At 35.0% G+C, this 19,391-nt stretch overlaps 1 protein-coding gene across 3 annotated transcripts in view; it reads right to left on the bottom strand.

Annotated features, from left to right (window-relative positions):
• Nucleotides 1–19,391, bottom strand: part of EXOC4 (exocyst complex component 4) — a 931,688-nt gene that overhangs the window by 148,130 nt on the left and 764,167 nt on the right. For 2 of the 3 annotated variants that reach the window (XM_052001551.1, XM_052001550.1), the window contains exon 13: nucleotides 19,097–19,252. The exons of the other annotated variant lie outside the window; for it this stretch is intronic. In XM_052001551.1, the coding sequence (XP_051857511.1) occupies nucleotides 19,097–19,252 (156 nt within the window). The remainder of the gene's footprint in view (nucleotides 1–19,096; nucleotides 19,253–19,391) is intronic. 3 annotated transcript variants of the gene reach the window in all.

A 19,391-nucleotide genomic window follows, 5' to 3' on the forward strand; every position in this document is an offset into this window, starting at 1 on the left:
TCCAGAGAGGGAGTTTCCACTTTAGGAATTCTCTATACTAATATAATTATAGGTTTTAACCTTTCTCCCTCAGTTCCAACTCTGCTACCCCTGCAAAATGTCCTTTCAAATTTCTGTAAGAAAAAGACTAAGTGCCCAGATTAAATACCGTTAGATATCCATATAAGGAAATATTCTAAATGATTGGTCCATGCACAGGCAGTTATCCCTCATATATAAAAAGATCTTCATAAACAGCCTTACCAACCAAAACTTACAAAGCATGCTGGATATTTCAAAGCACCTCAGACTCTGGAGACTTCTCTGGAGGCTAAATGGATAATCAGCATAGACAATTTTGCCTAAAAGAAGCTTTTCCTCAGTATTCAGTAAGCTTTCTCTGAGTTTGCTACTTTTAGATAAGCTTCCTGGGATCATGCTAAACAAATTCCCCATTCCTCACTGGAGTCCTTGAGCCCAGAAAAAGGTTCTCCTATCTCCAATTTTGTTGTCATTCAGCCAAGTTGTAAAGAACTAGATTTCTTAACCTACCCTTATGCTAATCAATCCTTCTAGCACCTTGATTATTTCTGATACCAGATAAAGCACACAAAATACTTGTTGTGTTGGACAGCTAAAATCAGCAATAAGGAGGCAACTATCTTTGAAAATTAGGCCCTGGGTCATTTTTATGCATGTAGGGGAAATGCCAGGTGGAATGTGACAATCAAGATGAGTGTGTTTATATAAAATTTTAATCTGCTTGTGCAGCAATCTTCAAGCTTTTGGCATGTCTATTGTGCATGCTCCTAGCATGGCATTCCTAGTCTGTGTTCCATTTGGCTTGTTAAAATTTGCTTAACCTCCTAAGCCTCGAGAGCCATAGACTGAGAAAATACAAAATGCCTCATGTTGAATATATAGTAGACATCTCATTTGACAGGAATCCGTAATCACCCCTAACAACCTGGAAAGAGCACAGGAACCATGACATTGAGAATAATTGATCGACAGCTGGAGCCAGTTACTCAGTAAACCCATTCCTTCAAGGATCTGTGTGCATGCAAGGTGCTGATGGAGGGGTCCTACAATCACAGAATTTTGAAATGGTTTAACTTCGTGCAGCTTCACTGCCAATTTTTTTTTTTTTTTTTAAGAATTGCAGAACCTTGTAAATTCACACTTTAGGAGTCTACAAGATAGGAAAATAGGCAATAAAAACTCAATGAGGGAAAAAAGAATAGCTATTAATTCTGCACAATATTGGAAAGGTTTTGTGGTTGGACTGAAAGCAGAGATGATAGGATATGTAGTTAAGGATTGCGGAGGATGTGGTCATCAGTCCACTAGAATGGTAGTATACCTCCTAAATGGCCAACAGTCAACATTTAAACCAATCTTCTCCTTTTATTACAAATGCATTTTATGAATGTTAACTATTCTTGAAAACAATACGTACACTTAAGTATATTTGAAAAATAAATAATGCATGACATTATACAAGATAAAATACATAGTTATATTGGGGGCAGGCACTAGTAAATGGCATATTCAGAAAAAGTCTTGAGCAGAGTTTTGAAGGAAAACAGGAAGGAGAAGGTGAGGAAAGTATGTATTTCACGCATGAGGGATAGCTTCAAAGAAAGCACAGTAATGGGAGATGAACAGATGGAATTACAAAAAGTACAAAGCACAGTTTGGCTGGATAAATGGGCTCATGAACAGACTGGTAAGCTAGGATGGAGCTAGACTGAGAAAGCTTTTAAAAGCCAATGGAAGAATTTTAATTTGAACACAGAGATAATAGGATGCCACTGGAATTTACTGAACAGAACAATTTCATAGCCAAACCTTTTAGGAATGTATTTTAGGAATATCACTTTGGAAACTGTGTAAAGAATGAAATGGAAAGGGAGAAAGAAGCAGGCAGACCAATTAGGAAGTACCATAGTATCAAATGGGATCACAAAGAGTTGGATACAACTGAAACCAATGAACCACAGAAGCAGTACAGATGAGAGGTACAAGGGCCTTTTGGAATCAGGTGGTGGCTGTGGATGGAGAAAAAGGAACAGTTAAGAAAGATATGGTGAAAGTAGAATCAATAAGACTTGTCAGTTTATTGGATATACAAAGTGAGAGGGAATGGATGATTCCAAAGTTGTGAGCTGGAGAGATGACCTGTTGGTAGGTAAAGCTAGCAAAATATTAGGTTTTAGAGGAAAGATCATGAGCTCTGCTTTGAGTTTCAGATGCCTGTAGGATATCTGATTGATAATATTCAAAAGGTAGTTGATTTTGTGGAAACAGGGAAGGAAAGGGTAAGGATAGATGGATTTTCAGAGAGATGATGAGTTTATGAATTAAAGGGAGCTGAATGAGATTACTGAGAGGAAATATAAAGAAAAAAGGCCCGAAGATAAAGCCTTGTGAGACATTCACAATTAATTGGCCTTTGATAATATGGAAAATGGTACTAGGTGGCACAGTGAATAGAGCACTGGGCGTAAGATCAGGAAGACTCATCTGAGTTCAAATATAGCCTCAGACACTTACTAGTTGTATGACCCTGGGCAAGTCACTTAGCCCTGTTTGCTTCAGTTTCCTCATCTGTCAAACAAGCTAGAGAAGAAAATGGCAAACCACTCCATATTTTTGCTAAGAAAATGCCAAAACGGGGCCATGAAAAATCAGACATCATTGAAATGACTGCACAACAACAGGATAATGATTTAATAAAGGAAACTGAGAAAGTGTTTTTAGACATTAAAAAAATCAAAGGTCACAAAACCCATTGAGAAAGAAAAGGGTTATTAACAGAGTGGAATGCTTTACAAAAAGCAAGAAGGATAATGATTGAGAAAAAGTCATTAAATTTGGCTATTAAATGATCATTGATAACTGGACAGAGAAGTTTCAGTTGAATGATGAGATCAGAATTCAGATTGCTATATGTGAATATAATACTGAGGCAAAAAATACTGACACATTTTTCTACAAGTTTTGTTGTGAAAAGAGAGAGGTATAAAATGATATTTTGTAGGGACTGCAGGCGTAAGTAAAAATTTTTTAATGTTCCAATTGCATTTGGAACTCTTCATTTACTCGGCTTTTCCTATGTGGATTGTTTTAAGTCAAACTCTTTTACTATCATGAATTTCACCAGATCATGGATCTCACTCTGCAATTTTCGTTGTCTTGATACAATGTCAATCTAAAATAGGAGAATCTAAAATATCTTGTCTTCTATTGTAGAGGTAAAAAACACGTGGCCTGCAGGTTTTCAATTGTTGCCAGAACCAGATTAAAATGTAATTGTAAAATATTTAATAATAGAGATAAAAATACAACAGAATACAGATAATGTTAACATGTGTTCTTCAATGTCATTATGCAGCCCACAAGGGTTCTCATGTATGGTTTAGTGGTCCTCTTTTCTATTTGAGTTTGACACAATTGATCTTTAGGGAATCCCTCTTTCACAGGTTGCCTTTCTGTTGGACCTCCTCCAAGATAGTGGTAAATACTTCTGAAGATAATATGCCTTCTTGTTTTAGGATTTGCTTGATATAATCAGAGGACAAAAAAATGTTTTCTCTGTTAATATGTCTTAGGTGTCAATTCAACTCTGAGGGTCTTACCGAGTTCTTCAAGAAATTTCTTAACATCTTCATCCTTCACAAAGATGATAATGTATAACCTGCAATTATTGTTATCGTTATCTTTTTGCAGATGCTTATCATAAGCATTGCAGTATAAAGATGTTTAAATGTCTCATGAAATGCTCAGTGTTGTCTTTGGACACATAATAAAATTAATTCTGTCAATCTCTTTATTTTCTTTGTCAGAAAGAGCTTCCTATCCATCTATCAATTTAGCTGTAACTTCTTTTCATCTTTTAGGAGAACAGAAGGAGAATAAGAAGAATGACATAATTCAGTATCTCTACTACCAGTGTCAACACTGGTCACTGGATAAGGATTTTACAATAGGATACCAATAGCTAAATTAATATTTATAGACTGCCTAAAAACTGGGTGATTCTTAGCAGTCTCTTCTTCCTCATCATCAATACAGAAGTGGAAAGGGGTTATTTTGCAAAAGAATGGGGATCATTTTGGAGTTTTCTGTTTCATAAGTCCATGGTCAAAATGCATTGGCATGTAGTCAGTCTCCTGGAAATGAGTGTTTCCTTATTTAACTACACTAGATAGACACAAGCCATATTTTGATCTTCTTGAAGAAAACCTAAATGAAGAAAATAAAAATCCTTACACACACACACACACACACACACACACACATACACACACAAAACACAATACCTAGCTAAAATCTGATTTACTTAGGGGACATCCTAGGTGGCAGCAGAAGCCAGAGTGATGTTAGTGTTAGTAAGAGATGCCTGTAATATTTTACCCAATTTCTGTAAATGCAATTTATAATTTTGCATCATGAATAATATAATTATACATATAAAACAAAGTAAAATCTGATTCCAAATCCTTAAGTTTTTAAAAAGGTAAAAGGAAATAATTAAAAAAACATTAAGCAAAGGAAATGTTTTTTGTTCTGTGTCTCCTTCTAAACCTATCTGAAGTTATACTATTCTTTTTTTTTTTTTAAATAACTTTTTATCGACAGAAGTTATACTATCCTGACAGAGGTCCTGTTCTCCAGTCCTCCTTCTCTTCTTCCCTTCTTAATAGATTTGCAGGGAACATGTACACAGATCTGAATCTGATTTCACTTTGCTTCATGTTGTACAGATTACTCTATTTTTTATATGCTTCATATTTATCATATTTATGACATCAATTTTTTCTCTAGTGGTATAACTAATGAAAATTAACTTATACAAAAAGGAGACCAAGAGAGCCCAGAAAGTGCTTTAGAGAGATGCTTGTCAAAAACAATAAATATAATTAATTTGTAAAATTCTATGAAGTAGGGTGGACCAGCATAAGCAGTATCATCTTTTGTGGCAGCAAAAAAACATGGTGGAAAGTAAAAGCTACTTTGGAGTAGCTGTGGGGCACAGTGATATAATTCCAGGCCTGAAAATAGGAAGACTAGAGTTCAAATCCAGCCTCAGAAATTTACTAGTTGTCTGACCCTGGGCAAATCATTTAATCCTTTTTATCTCAGTTTCCTCATCTGTAAAACAAACTGGAGAAAGAAACGGGAAACAATTGTAGCGTTTTTGCCAAGAAAATCCCAAATGGGAACCTAAAGAGTGAGACACTCTAAAGACAGACTGGCAAAATCTCCAACCATCATATCATTCCGAAAGCATGTAAATATGAAAATGGAAGTAGGGCTACAGACCAGAAGAAAAATGGACAATGTAAGGTAAAGACCATCTTAACATATTGATTTCTTCATTAAGGACAGTAGAACCATCATACTTGCACCCAACATCATAGTCCCTAATGCTTATATGACAATGGCACTGTTCAGCCATCACTTTAACAAAGTTTGAATGATTTATCTGCAGGTCTGCTAACAAAAATTTGCTCTTCTTAAAATTACCAACACTGTATTAACTTGTACTAACTTCTACTGCATTTGGAGTAATTAAGATTCATTATAAAGATGGAGAAGCTAAGAGGAAGGAAAGTGGTCTGTCCAAGACCAGATACCAAGCAAATGGCAAGTCAGATTGATAAAGATTGTAGAAAGATCTATCTCTTTAATGATACTTAATTGATTCTAGTCAGTTGTGATAATGATGCTCTCATCTATCACTCAGCTTTTCACAACTGCTCATTCTTCCATCTTTCAAAGATGATTCTATTTGTGTAATGCCAGTCTGCCAAGCTAGTAATAATAAAAAAATAACTAATCTCTCTTTAAACTATGCCACCAGACAGTCAAAAACCATGGAACAGTACTCAATCTGATTAGTTTCATCAGATTTTTAAAAGTTTTTTTCGTAATGATCTTAGCTTTTATTTCACTAGTCTGCCTTTTATCTGATTGCCAGTTCCTTGTTACTTATTTCTTTCTTTCCCTTCCTACTTTCATCCACTTGCTAAAACTGTTGTCCACATCTTGCTAATATATTCAGTCACAACTCCCTCTGCTTCATAAGTACTTTCTAATTGTACTTGACCCCATTCTTTTATCTCCAACTGTCCACAGAAATTCTCCAAGTGAATCATTTATCCCTTTAGATACTGAGTGGTATAGTAGAAAAGAGATATGATTTTAGAATCAGAAGACTCTGATTTGATTATAAGTTTTCCTACTTTATATGGTTTAGGATTTTTATGGTTTTTGGAATTAAACTCTCATCCAATCCTATTCAGTCCAATGCCTGATGTCCCTTCTGCTGCAATGCCTTTACTAGATGCAGACTGCTACTCTTTCTTTGGCCCCCCAATACTGGGCCAGGTGTGGAGTCAGTGTTGTTCCTGAGAGGGAGCAGGCTGCTATACCACTATGCCAGCAGCTGCCTGTTTGTGTTATCTGGGTGTCATGTCTTCTACTACACAGTTTGTTTGATTGGATTCTTGGTCTCATTTGTGAGGAAGATTTGCACCCTGGCTCTAATTGCTCTTCCCTCTGGCCCTGGTGCCTGTATCTGCCTAGCTCTGCTAAGTGAGTTTGACTAAGTGAGTCTACCCATATATGAGTTATTGTGTTATATAATAGCTTTTTGCACCCTTCCTTAACCTGTCTTGTACTCTGGTTCCACTTACTGCTCTGGGTTCTGATCTTCCAACTTGGTCTGGACCTTTTTTGAGTTTTTATCCCATTTCTCCCCTCCTTAGTGAGCTTAGCTTTAACTCTAATATAGTAATTATTCCATTTAATTTTCTCAGTATATTGCTTTGAGGCATGATGATGACAAATATTTAGTTAACATTTTTGAGGACAGAGAAAATTAAAATCAAAGGTAGAAAGTGATCTACCTGGTTGTTGTTGTTCAGTTGTTTCCAACCCTCTATGACCTCATGGATTCTATCTATAGGGTTTTCTTGGCAAAGATAATGGAGTGTTGCCATTTCTTTCTCCATTTGTCCTCATCGTATATATGAGGGACTAAAGCAAAGAGGGGTTAAATGACTTGCTCAGGGTTTACAAGGCTGCTGAGTGAGGCCAGATTTGAATTCAAGATGAGTCTTCCTGAGTCCAGCCCCGCACCACTTAACTGCCTGACATACTTGGTAATATAGTTTAAGAATCAATGTTAAAAGCAAAGGTAGAAGCCAAGTGTCTTGTTTCTGGCCTCCTGCTCTGTGCATCATACTATATGCATGAACTCTTAAAAAAGAGTTGCAATGTCTTGAATGAATCCTTTTCCTTTTGTCTTTTTCCAGTAATTCAGATTTTCCCATTTCAAGTCATCCACAAATCACTTCTAGCCGGAATTGGCCTTGGCGAACAATCAACTCTAATAGCATTAGAGGAAGAAAGACGTAACACACATTTGTCAAATCACAGGAAATGGGGACCCGTAGAAAAGAAACCATGCATTCTGCCCTCTCCCATCTTTCCACAACAACCTGCTTGACAGACAGAAGATTGCTTAACTATGGTCTAGCACTAAAGCTTCTCGTGCATAAACAAAAATTGACTGAGCCACTGAATGTGCAGAGTCAAATATCTAATTTAAAATTTTTAAGGTGAGAGGAACAGATAGGATGGGGTGGTTGGAAAGGAAACAAATGGGGGAGGATGGGAAAGAAAGAGGACAAGGAGACAAAAACCCCGAGTTCAACATACATGAGATCTTCATGAGGTGGAAAAGGCCTAAGGTTAGGAATGAGAATGATACAAGATGACACTGGGGAAGTTGTCTGTGGTACAGTGGCTCAGAGCGGCCAAGTTCACATTACCTGGGCCCCTACAGGACTAGTGAATCTCCAAAATCACTTGAATCTCTAGATCTATGATTCCCTTGCTAATCATTTGTTGACTTAAATATCTCAGATAGAGATATATGTCTATCTTCTGATTTATCTGACTTGGGGGTTAACAATACCAGCTCTGGGAAGAGTCTCCATGTTTTATCAGTTGGTGTACAGAGTGTACAGACAAACACCTTGAAGGTTTTCTACCAATGAACTCACAAATAAATACTTGTGGTTCCTTCATTCTAAATATTTGTTTTTCATTAGAAAAGCAGTCATTCTACTTGTAATCTGTTTTTTAATTTGAGCCTCAGGACATACCACAGATACTTGGTTCAAGGGACTACTGGTTGACTGAGAAACTCTTATCAAGGTTAAAGAAGGCAAAAGTTACATGAAATTCAATGGCCTTAATTGAAAGGAAAATTCACTATCATACCTCTTCCTTTGCTCTTATCTGAAGAAGGATTTTGTTTTTTGTTTTTTTCCTTTGAAAACTAAAATCCTATGATCAGTAGATAAGCTGTTGGTAATACAGGAAACACATGAGCTTAATACATAGGCTAAATACAAAGACCACAGAAAAACAAATGTGTTTTAACATGAACAAGATAGAGTGAGACAGTTGTGAAAATTGAGTTAGGCTTCACCCACTCCAGAGTTGGTGCAGGCCCAAACCAACACCCATTAGGACATACCTACCTCCCCTTCCTGCTATTCTTCCATGACATCATTCACTTCCTACCTCAGCCTAAACCAAATATGGGCAGCTATGTTTTTATTGGCCAGAGCTCAATTTCCTGGGTAGTTCCCGTATTTGGAATGTAAAACCTTCAGCCAATGAGGGTCAGTGGTGGGAGGGTTTTTGCATTAGGGACTTATTTGGTCTGCTGATCTGTCTACTGGAGGGATGCCCAAACATATAATAAATCTTCATTTTGTTCCTAGAGATATCTCCAGCTGTTTTTATTATATAGTGGTCACTCACCTCTCTGTCTGAGCCACACAAACAGACACTCTGGAAATGTTGAAACCTATCACTATGTGAAAAATCTTGAAAAACAACTATAACTACCCATCTTGCTCCCTGATGCTAATATTTCTAGAAGTAATAGAAAGGAAACAAGGTGACTAATAGAAACAGTTATTATAAATTAAGATTACCTTCATACAGTCAACATAGCCAAGTATCCACATAAATCCTAACCTATAGCAGATGTGGCCTGTGATGGGTCCTTGGTTTTAAAATCCGTCAGTGCTATGTGCTGCTTTCAACATTAGAGATTCCCTTTAATTTTTGCTAAGCCAATAATGAATTTAGGACCAAAAAAAAATGAGCATGTGAAAAACATCAAATCACTGAACTTTTAACAGTATGATCCCCAAATAAATATTTTACTAGATTAGTGTTTATGCAATATCTAGGTCAAATTTTATTGCCAATCTTCTATTAACAACAGCCATACAACTGTGGTATAATAATAATAATACAGTCCTAAACTAATTACTTTGAATATTAATAGATATGTTTTAGTTGATTCCCAGTTAAGTACCAGCCTTTTATGTTTAATTTTGATATTTGGGTCTCTTTCTCATTCAGGTTTGATTGGCAGTGTGCTTATATCCATCTCTAACCTTCATTTAATCAAGCCAAAAAAAAAAAAAAAAAGTTTCAGTAAAGCTGTCTCTTCCCTTGTTCTAATTTAATATATTTATGTTTTCTTATGCATCTCTTTTTCATAACTACATTAATATAAATCACATTAAGTGTTTTGATATGGTGAAATAAATGCCTCCATTCCAAGCATTTTGTCATAGCTGGCAAACAAAGTCCAAATTCTTCCATCAGATCTATCTTCTACTTCTTCCTTTAAGTATATCTATAGACTTTCTTGCTCCTGGTCTTCTTTGGATCCCTTTAAACAATGGTTCTTTTCTTTATATTGCCATTTAGCCTCTCTAAATTTTTTCCCCTGGCACCCTTCTGCTTGAAGATCTTAGAAATGCTATCACCCAATTCCTTCATTTTTCAAATGAGGAAATCAAAGCTCAGGGAGCTGATGATAGGACTTGTCTAAGCCAGGACAAAGATGCTTTTCCTATTTGCCCCCCAAATCTTCAGGATTGGTCTCTTATTTCTCCCCTATTTTAGGATATTTTACTCCTTTTTCTGCTTAGAAGGTGGCTAATTTGTCTTGTGAGAATTCAAATTTTTTCCTGATTTTCTATTATTTCTTTGTTAAAATTTTAAACATCATGCCAAAGAAAACTTTAGGAATGATAATTATCAGGTTTGTTAATTTTTTTTAATCTGAAAAGAGAACATTTTGGTTGTCTTTTTTAATTGAGCTAATTAAATTGTTTCATAAACAAGTAAAAATAAATCTCAACATAATTTCTATCATCCAACAGCCCAAATACCAATCAAAGAAGTTTAAAGAAAATCTCTGAATATTGCCAGGTCTTATTATTTTTATTATTATTATTATTTTGTAATTTCTTCTGATTTCTCTTTGCAACTATCTTTGTATATTTGTTTGGTTTGGTGTATGTTTGGTTTTAGGCCTTCCTCATATTTGTCTCTCAATAACCACCTTTTTTTCCTTCCCATTTCTACAATGATTTTCCATTTTTATTGCCTTTGAGTTAGAAAAATAAATGGCTCTTAGGCATTCTATCACATTGTTTCTCCTAGATATATTCTAATAATGTCTTCAAACATTCACCAGAGCTCTTGCCTAGAATAGCAAGCATGACATATAAGAATAGTAGTTCAGATTTCTATAGCATTTTATGGTTTCCAATGTGCTTTCCTAATACATCAAAAGACCAATAATAACAAAAGGCAAAAGCTGTTGTATGAGAGGCCAAGTGATAAAGCCCTTTAAGCTACAGAAAATGTTGAATTTAGAGTACCAGTGATGGAGCTTAGGATGATACCAACTGATGGAGCATTAGCTTTAATTCCCAAGCACATTCAATTCCTTGTCAATTATTATGCTGGTCAATTACTATTATTCTAGTAGATTGTGTAACCTTTCTAATCCCTTAACAGACTTAAATTCTTATCATGCAGCTGACTGCAAGGCAGTAAAATGTGCTCTGACTGAGAGTACATATGTGTTCTTTAGATCTCATAGACAGAATAATGTAATTCCACCAGTCACATCCTTCTGTTGAAGGAATTGCTTGCTCTAACAACAACAAAAAAAATGCATCCATCTATAAATAGAACAAACATAACTCTCTCTCTAATCGAATGTACTTCATATTTTCTTAAACATGCTTCTATGCTTATATAACAATCAAAAAATGTAGAGGGATGAAACTATTGAGTCAATGCACTGAGGTCAGGACTGCTGAGCACTTGAGGCTAACTTACTACTGATTGGACAATACTCTATGGGCATATGCTTGGAAATTGGTCCTTCCCACTATCCGTGCTGGCTCAATGATTGGTGTATAGAGGATGGTAGGAGGGACTAGGGGGTGGAGTAAGATGAGCCAGAGTCACTCTTTGGCGGTAGGTGAGGGAGAAGGCGGTTGTGGAGATTCTGTTTCCATCTGGTTCAATCCTGCATCTAAAGACCAAGAATAAAGACTGAGGACTTTTGTTTATCCTGACTCTGGCTGATTCTGGGGTGTCCTGGGTGCTAGCATCACAAAAAAACTGATTTCTAACCTTTTCTTATTTCTAAGATATAAATTTTTATACTGAAAAGTTGACCATCAGCTCTCGTTCCTGGAGCTGGTTCCAGCATACCCCTGTCTTTGGGTCACCTGGACTATGGGGACTTTTATTAGGAAGAAAAGAAACCTGGCTAGGATCTAGAAAAGCAATACAAAAAAACCCCCGAGGTTTTCCAAGTAAAGTAAGAATTATGTAATACTTTTCTTTTTATACCAATGAATGATAGGGTTGGATACTGGACCCATGATTTCACAGGTATAGGATCTACCAGTAAAGGGGAACACCTTCTCTAGAATATAATTTTAGAAGAGTTCTGGAGAACCAAGGTATCAAATACCCAGCCAACAATGCACTGAAGCTCACAACACTCGTGAGTGTGGGCCCTCACCAGATTAAAGTGTAATTGGTAAATATTTAACAAATAAATGAAAATACTATGAAACATAAATGATAATTACATTTTAGTATTAAGCTACCTGCAGCTGCAGGAATCCTAATGTGTGGTGTGGGGAGCCGGCATCTACAGGTGATAAAGCCACATTCTTAAGACTCCTCTAACCTTGAATAAATAGACATCTAGATGCCTCCTGGAGCTTCCTACATCATCAAAGGTCTCTGGTCAACTCCTCTTTCAGCGGGAAACAAATCCTTTGTCTAGGGTCTCCTCTGTACTGAATTTGCACGACCCCCACTCCCTCACAAACCAATAAACGAGACTTGATCAGAAAGCCTGTCTTGTCTCCAATTCTGCGCGTCTCTTGTCCCGCCCTTCCTCTTCTCTCTTCACAGGGCCTTTTTACACACACTCTGTCTAGCCGGTTCTGGACAGTGTGGATGAATGGTCCTGATTTCCATTCGAATTTGACCCCCTTACCTAAAGAACATGTCTAGGCTCATCCAGCCAGTCTCTGTCAGACATCCAAGGTCAGATTCAAACCCAGACTTTAGTGGTTCTGAGGCCAGGTCTCTATCCACTGTACGATATAGCCTCTCTCATCACTAAAATCATTGCTGAAATTTTTCATTCAATTCAAATGTTAATCTAAGAATCGTCTACATTTAAAGCTAAAAGAAGAAGAATAAGGGGCTTCATCTTAGAAATGAAGACACTCTAACCTTTATTCAATGTAAAGAGTACCATTTTCCATATTCATACAAGTGCCAAGAAGCTGTAAGAGTTGTAAAAATTAATTACAGGAAGTGAAGCCTGCCTTCTCACTACTCTTGGTCAGGCCAAGTCCCACGGCCCTCTAATGTGCTTAATCAAAGGTCCTTGTCGAGCCCATCGCACTGGAATATTAATGAAAAGTCCTCTAGTACTTACCTGGGCTTTCAGATTTTAATCACGATGGAGTATGTGACAGGTTAAGATGACAAAAACCATCCCACATAAAACAGAACACTCCCCAGCAGGTCACTCCCTCCCCTCACCATTTTCTTAAAATAAACATTAGTGACTTATTAGAACATAAGGTAAGATTGGGAATAAATATGATTCAATTAGTTAAAGGATAATCTAGAAAAGCCTGGTCTTGAATTTTAATCTCTCTCCCCTGACCTTAAAGTACTGTGGAGTTCTTCTCTTTGAAATAAGACTAGAAACCTTAACTTTCATCTCTAAAGGAACTGAACACAGAATCTCAAAATTAGAAAGCTGGGATGTCATCAGGCAGCATGGCATGGGACACCCTGTCCCAGAGACTCGGGGTGGGTGTCCATTGTGAAGTCACTTAATCTCTTTCTATCTCTATAGATAGATAGCCCCCACTCACTTAGGGGCTAAACTGGACAATATTTGTGGTCCCTCCCAAAGAACTTAAATCTATGACTCTAGGATCCTATCTTGAATAAAAATTCTCTCTGTTATAAATCCAACAAATGAGCATCCAGTCTTTGTTAGAAAAACTCCAATGAAAGGTCAAACTACTTCCCAAAGCAGCCCATTTCAGTAGAAAAGTCACTGAAAAGCCTTTGTTAAATACAAAAAGCAACTCAATATTATGTAAAAGTGGCATGTGGAAAAACGGGAAGAAGAAACACAACACAAGAAAACTTAATAAAAATGTGTATCACATACACATATAAAATTCATATCAGAAATTGTTTTCTTACATGATCATCACAATTATAGCTATTGTTATATATGTACACTTAAAGAGACAGGATGAAGCTAAACATTGGAACAATCAAAGGTCAAATCAATGTCTGGTCTTATCTAAAAATAAACCTGGCAATATGAAAAGTTGTGAATGCAGAAGGTCTATTGTCTAGATTTCAATATCCATCTGAATGGACACTCTATCGAGTTTGTCCAATTTCTTAATTAAATTTGGAACAGACAGTACAGATGGATGATTAGGGCCTAGAAGTGAATGTGAATGGTTAATCTCTTCTATTTCCCAAACTTCCAATGAAAAGACAGATTCATCTTATTAATACTAACATGCAATTAGGCTTGCTATACTGCAGTGTGGGACATAAAAAACTACAAAGGAACGTTCTTTGAGGACAGCAAGTAGATGATGGGGGAGTGAGCTGAAACATACAACTAAGAATAAACTCCAAAAAAGAATAAGAATCAAAGATGTCAAGACTTGTATGATGGGAAGGAGACATGGCTTGGTTAGGGGGCAAGAAAAAGGCATGGCTTGAGGCACGTTTCCCTGTAATGTTGGGAAAACAAGAAAGATCTATCTCTAGCACTTTTGATGGGCTTACTCCGATGGGGAATTTTGGAAGTCATACAGGCAGGCCTGCATGGTTGAGATCTAGATTAGTAGTGTTGGCTCAAATAGCAATAGAACCTGCATGATATATACTGACTTAAAAAATTACAGGTCAACATTTTATTTTTTATTACCTTTTTTACTTTATTAAACATTTTCCAATTACATTTTAATCTGGCTGGGGCACTCAGGAGTGTTGGGGGCTCATGTGGCCTGCAGCAGCCTTCATGAGTTTGACATCTCTGTTTTATATTATTTGAAGAGAATTCCAAATGCAGATCACAAATCTATCTGAATATTTTTGAGGATAGAAAACCGTGAAAGAGTCAAACCCTACAGTTTGGTGACTACTTTAAGGTTAGTAAAATTATTTTCCAATGTAGGTATATTTGTAAGTGTATAATTTTGCCATGCTCATGCAAATTTCTCCCATTATTAAAGACATTAAGTTTTACTCTTAGTAGACTTACTCTCTCCTCTATAAATAACTCCACAAATGAAGTGGAATGTAGAGAACTATGGAGAGTTTGGAAGGTTTATGACTGCAAAATTGGATTCAATATGTGAAAAGATATTCAAATACACTTTTAAAATATTTTTGCTTTAATCTTAGAATATAGACAGCTGACAGCCACCATAATTAAGTCAATCTGATCAATATGGAAGAAAAAAAAAAAAGGAATGAGGATTTCATGGCAAATTACAAAAAAAGTCATATCAGGATACTAAGAAAACTAAAAAATAATCTATAGAAATTCAGTTTATTTTGTAAGCAGTAAACATATTAAAACATAATACCCCAGACTATCAGAATAATTTTTTGTCTTATAAAAATCATAACAAAATGTCAGCAATTATTTATTTTATTAAGTTCACTGAATATTTGACTTTATGAGTTTATATGAATGGACAAAAGACAGTAACTGAATCCAATGTTTGTAAGTGTAAGGTAACTTTATACTATTTTTATAAAAACATTCTTTTTTTGGGAGGGGGAGGAGAATAACATCCTTATACCTAAAAATCCCAATCTACATGCTTAATGAAGATTAAAAGATATGACTGATTAATGTCTGACATTCAAGCCATACCCCCCCATCATGTTCAGTTAAATGTTAGCTCCTAAAAGAGTAATTGCGATAGTACATATAATGTTTCATTTTTGTAATTTACCATTTTATAACAGAAAGGACAGATTTGTGCTTTAATTTTAGCAATTTGGTACAAATGTCATCCAATATACTGAACCTTAGTTAAGTTGACTTTTAATGTTGTCTTCATTTACACACTTGCAATTGTGACATGTATTGTTCATTTGGTTCTGCTTTTCTCAGTCTGTACTGGTTTCATACTACGCTCCCCATGTTTATTTGCATTTTTCATATCATTATTATGATACATACATTCATATACCACAATTTATTAATCAGTAGTTCTTAGTGGTTGGGAATGTAACTTGTTTCAAGCTTTTTATTATTAAAAATAAATGTTGCTAAAAACAAATATTTTTGTGCCTGAATTTTTTCTTGCTGTCATTAACGTTATACAAGTATAAAATCTAATATTGGGGATTTCTGTGTTGAAAAGGAATGAATCATTTAATATATATATACATATATGCATATATATATGTATACATATATGTATATATATATTAAATGATTCATTTATATATCAAATATATATATATATATATATATTTTTGCATAATTCAACTCCTTTCTGGTATAGTTAAACCAATTCATAGCTTATAGTGTCAGTGAGATTGTTTTTCCAGTTTTTCCAACATTGAATTTTTTCAATTTTTTATATTTGTCAATATGATGGGATTGATATGACACCTGAGAATTGTTTTAATTTGAATTTCTCTGAGTTTCAGACACTTTGAACAAATTTTCAGATGGCTAGTCATAGTCTGTATTTCTTCTTTTGAAAACTGTTCATTGCCTGAGTTCACATATATGGAGGGATAGTTTTGAATATTATAGATTTGTGTTCATTTCTTACAGATTTTGAATGTCAAGCATTAATCAATTATATCACTGAATCTTTATTAATTTTGTCTGTATAAAAGTTTTAAAATTTTCTGTCTAATTTAGATTTTCATTTTAAGTCTTTTAGAATGTTTTCTGTGCCATAGTCAGTTATGAGTTTTTTCTCTTTTTCAGAGTTTTGAGAGAGAAAACTTTCTATTCTTTTCTAACTTTTAAACATGGTGAATTTTTTTACTCATCATTTTAACTATTTGAGTTTTATTTTGAGATGAAATGTATGAAATGTCAGTCGAAACCCATTAAGCATCAAATTGTTTTTCAGTGTTCTCAGTAGTTTCTGTCAAATAAAAAATCTCTTTCCCAGTAGTCAAGCTATAAATTACTAATTTATCCTATATTGTCTTGCTTATTATCTGTTAGGTTTTTGTCATTTGGCAGATCTGTATGTAAGTCCTTCCTGTCTCTGCCTTCTTCCTCTTCCACTCTCCCAATCCTTAAGAAAAATTGAGAAAAGTCTATGATTCTACTGACTGATTTTCTTTTCTTATGAAAGCAGTATGTTCAGTTTTGCAAATATACAGACATACCTTGGAAATAGTGTAGGTTCAGTTCCACACTATAGTAATAAAGTGAATATTGCAATAAAACATGTCATCAATCTTTTGGTTTCTTAGTGCATATAAAAGTTATGATATATTACACTGTAATTTACTAAGTGTACAAAAATATTATGTGCAAAATACGACTATACATATCTTAATTAAAAAATAGTTAATTAGCATTTTGAGAAATGATAACTATTATCTGAGCTTTCAGGGACTTGTAATCTTTTTGCTGATGTAGGGTCTTCCCTCAGTGCTGATAGCTATTGACTGATTAAGGTGGTGATTGCTGATATTTGGGGTGATTGTTGAGATTTCTTAAAATAAAATAACAAAGAAGTTTGCTGTATCAACTTTTCCTTTCACTTGAACACTTAGAGGCCACTATAGGGCTGTTAATTGGTCAAATTTCAAAACTGTTGTGCCTCAGGGAATGAGGAAGACCAAAGAGAAAGAGAGATGGGGGAAATGGCTGATTCTTGGAGCAGTCAGACACAAAATTTATTATTAAGTTTGTCACCTTATATAGATGTAGTTCAAGGTACCCCAAAACAATTACAGTGGTAATATCAAAGATTACTGATCACAAATCACCATATCTGATATAATAATATTGAAAGGGTTTGAAATATTGTGAGAATTAGCAGAATATGATACAGAAACATAATATGAGCATATACATTTGGAGAAATGGCACCAATCTTGCTCAATTCAATGCAGGATTGCTACCAACATTCACTCTGTAAAAAATGCAGCATTTACAAAGTACAATAAGGCAAGGGGCATAATATAATTTTTGAATAAAAGCCAATTTCATTTGCTTTTTGGGGTATCAAGGAAAGAGTAGATTTATAGTCAAAGGACTATATCACCCATAAGACTCCCTCCAGAATTAGATTTATGACCTTTGTGGAACATTGTATTCCAGACTCCTCCTTCATTTCTCCTCAAAGCTATAATGCTTGAATGATTGAAAGCTATACTTTTTGATATGTGAATTGCTTCTTCCTTTCTGCTTAGAAGTTTCCCTCTTGGGGGCAGCTAGGTGGCGCAGTGGATAGAACACTAGACCTGAAGTCAGGAGGACCTGAGTTCAAATTTGACCTCAGACTTAACACTTCCTAGCTGTGTGACCCTGGGCAAGTTACTTAATCCCAATTGCCTCAGGGGGAAAAAAAAGAAAGAAAAAAAGATTTTCTCTCTTTGATATTTAGGCTGTATAAGTTGTTGTCTATATTTCCAGGAGAATTTATATTGGAGTTTCTCTGATTGCTCTTATAGATTCTATTGAGCAGTATTTCCCTCACCAGTTTCCAATACTTTCAGGCAATTTTCTTATATGATTTTCTGGAATATTAAATTCGTCTTTTTGTTTCATCATTCTTTTTTAAAGAGTCCAGTCAATTTTAGCTTGTCTTATAAAGTTCTACCTTAAAGGCATTTTCTTTGTTCTGTAGAGTTCTCAAGTACTATTTTTTATACTGCAATGGGATGAGCTGAGTCCTTGCTTTTTTTTTGTTCATTCAATCTCTGCCATTCTCTTAGAAAATTCAATGCTTTATAAAGATAGTCTACTTCTTGCAGTTGAGTTTCATGTTTGTTCACATTATTAAGAGATTTTATTTTCATCTGGATAGATGTCAGAGCTTTTAATTTTTGTTTTTGCTGCAGTATTAATTTTTCCTTCCATAGATTTCTTCTTAATATCTTATACTTCATTGTGCTTATTTTTTGTATTTGAAAGTCTTTTTTTTTTTTTTTTTTTTTTTTACTTATTGCCCTAGTTGTTTCTTCCTTCCTTTTTTTTTTTTTTTTTTTTTTTTTGCCAATTTTTCTGTAAGGATTTTTTTCCTTTCAACTAAGTTGTTGTTCTTTTACTTTATTTGGCCTATTTGTTGTTTGAGGGTGTTGAAGAGGAGTTAGCATAGACAGGACTACTCATTCTACCATTCTTCTTGAAGTCCTGGACGTTGATTTTAACACAACAAAACATTTTACGTATATAGTTAGCACTTAATTTGATACAGATGAAAAATGATACAAAGGTGGGGATGTTGTAATGTGGCAAGATGGCCACATAAAAAGGAATAGGTTTTTCAGAAAAGCATCAGAGACTGTAGTTAACTTCAAAATTCTACTTGTATAACTAAATAATTCCACATAAACAATATGAAATCCTAGAGTTTGAGTTGAAACAAAAACTTCATTATGTTTCATGAATTTTCTAGGAAGAAAGATTCTTTACCTTATGAAATCTTCTTCCTCTTCTCTCTTAGGTCTCAGTTGTTTGGGTTGAGCCATATTAGTCCAGTTTGGCAAAGATTTTAAAAGTCTGCTGATGTCATCATCTTTTGCCCAAGATGCACTGATTACCAGTTTCTCCTCTGATTGGGCAATGCTCCTAAGCATAAGGGGAAAAAATTATATATTTAAATCAAATTTATAATATTCAAAAATATTATAAAATATCATATATTTAAATCAAATTTATAATATTCAAAAAAAATCCTCTTTGGTAGAAATTATTGTCCTCTTCTTTC

The sequence above is a fragment of the Antechinus flavipes genome, chromosome 5, assembly GCF_016432865.1.
Source record: "Antechinus flavipes isolate AdamAnt ecotype Samford, QLD, Australia chromosome 5, AdamAnt_v2, whole genome shotgun sequence".
Lineage (NCBI taxonomy): Eukaryota > Metazoa > Chordata > Mammalia > Dasyuromorphia > Dasyuridae > Antechinus > Antechinus flavipes.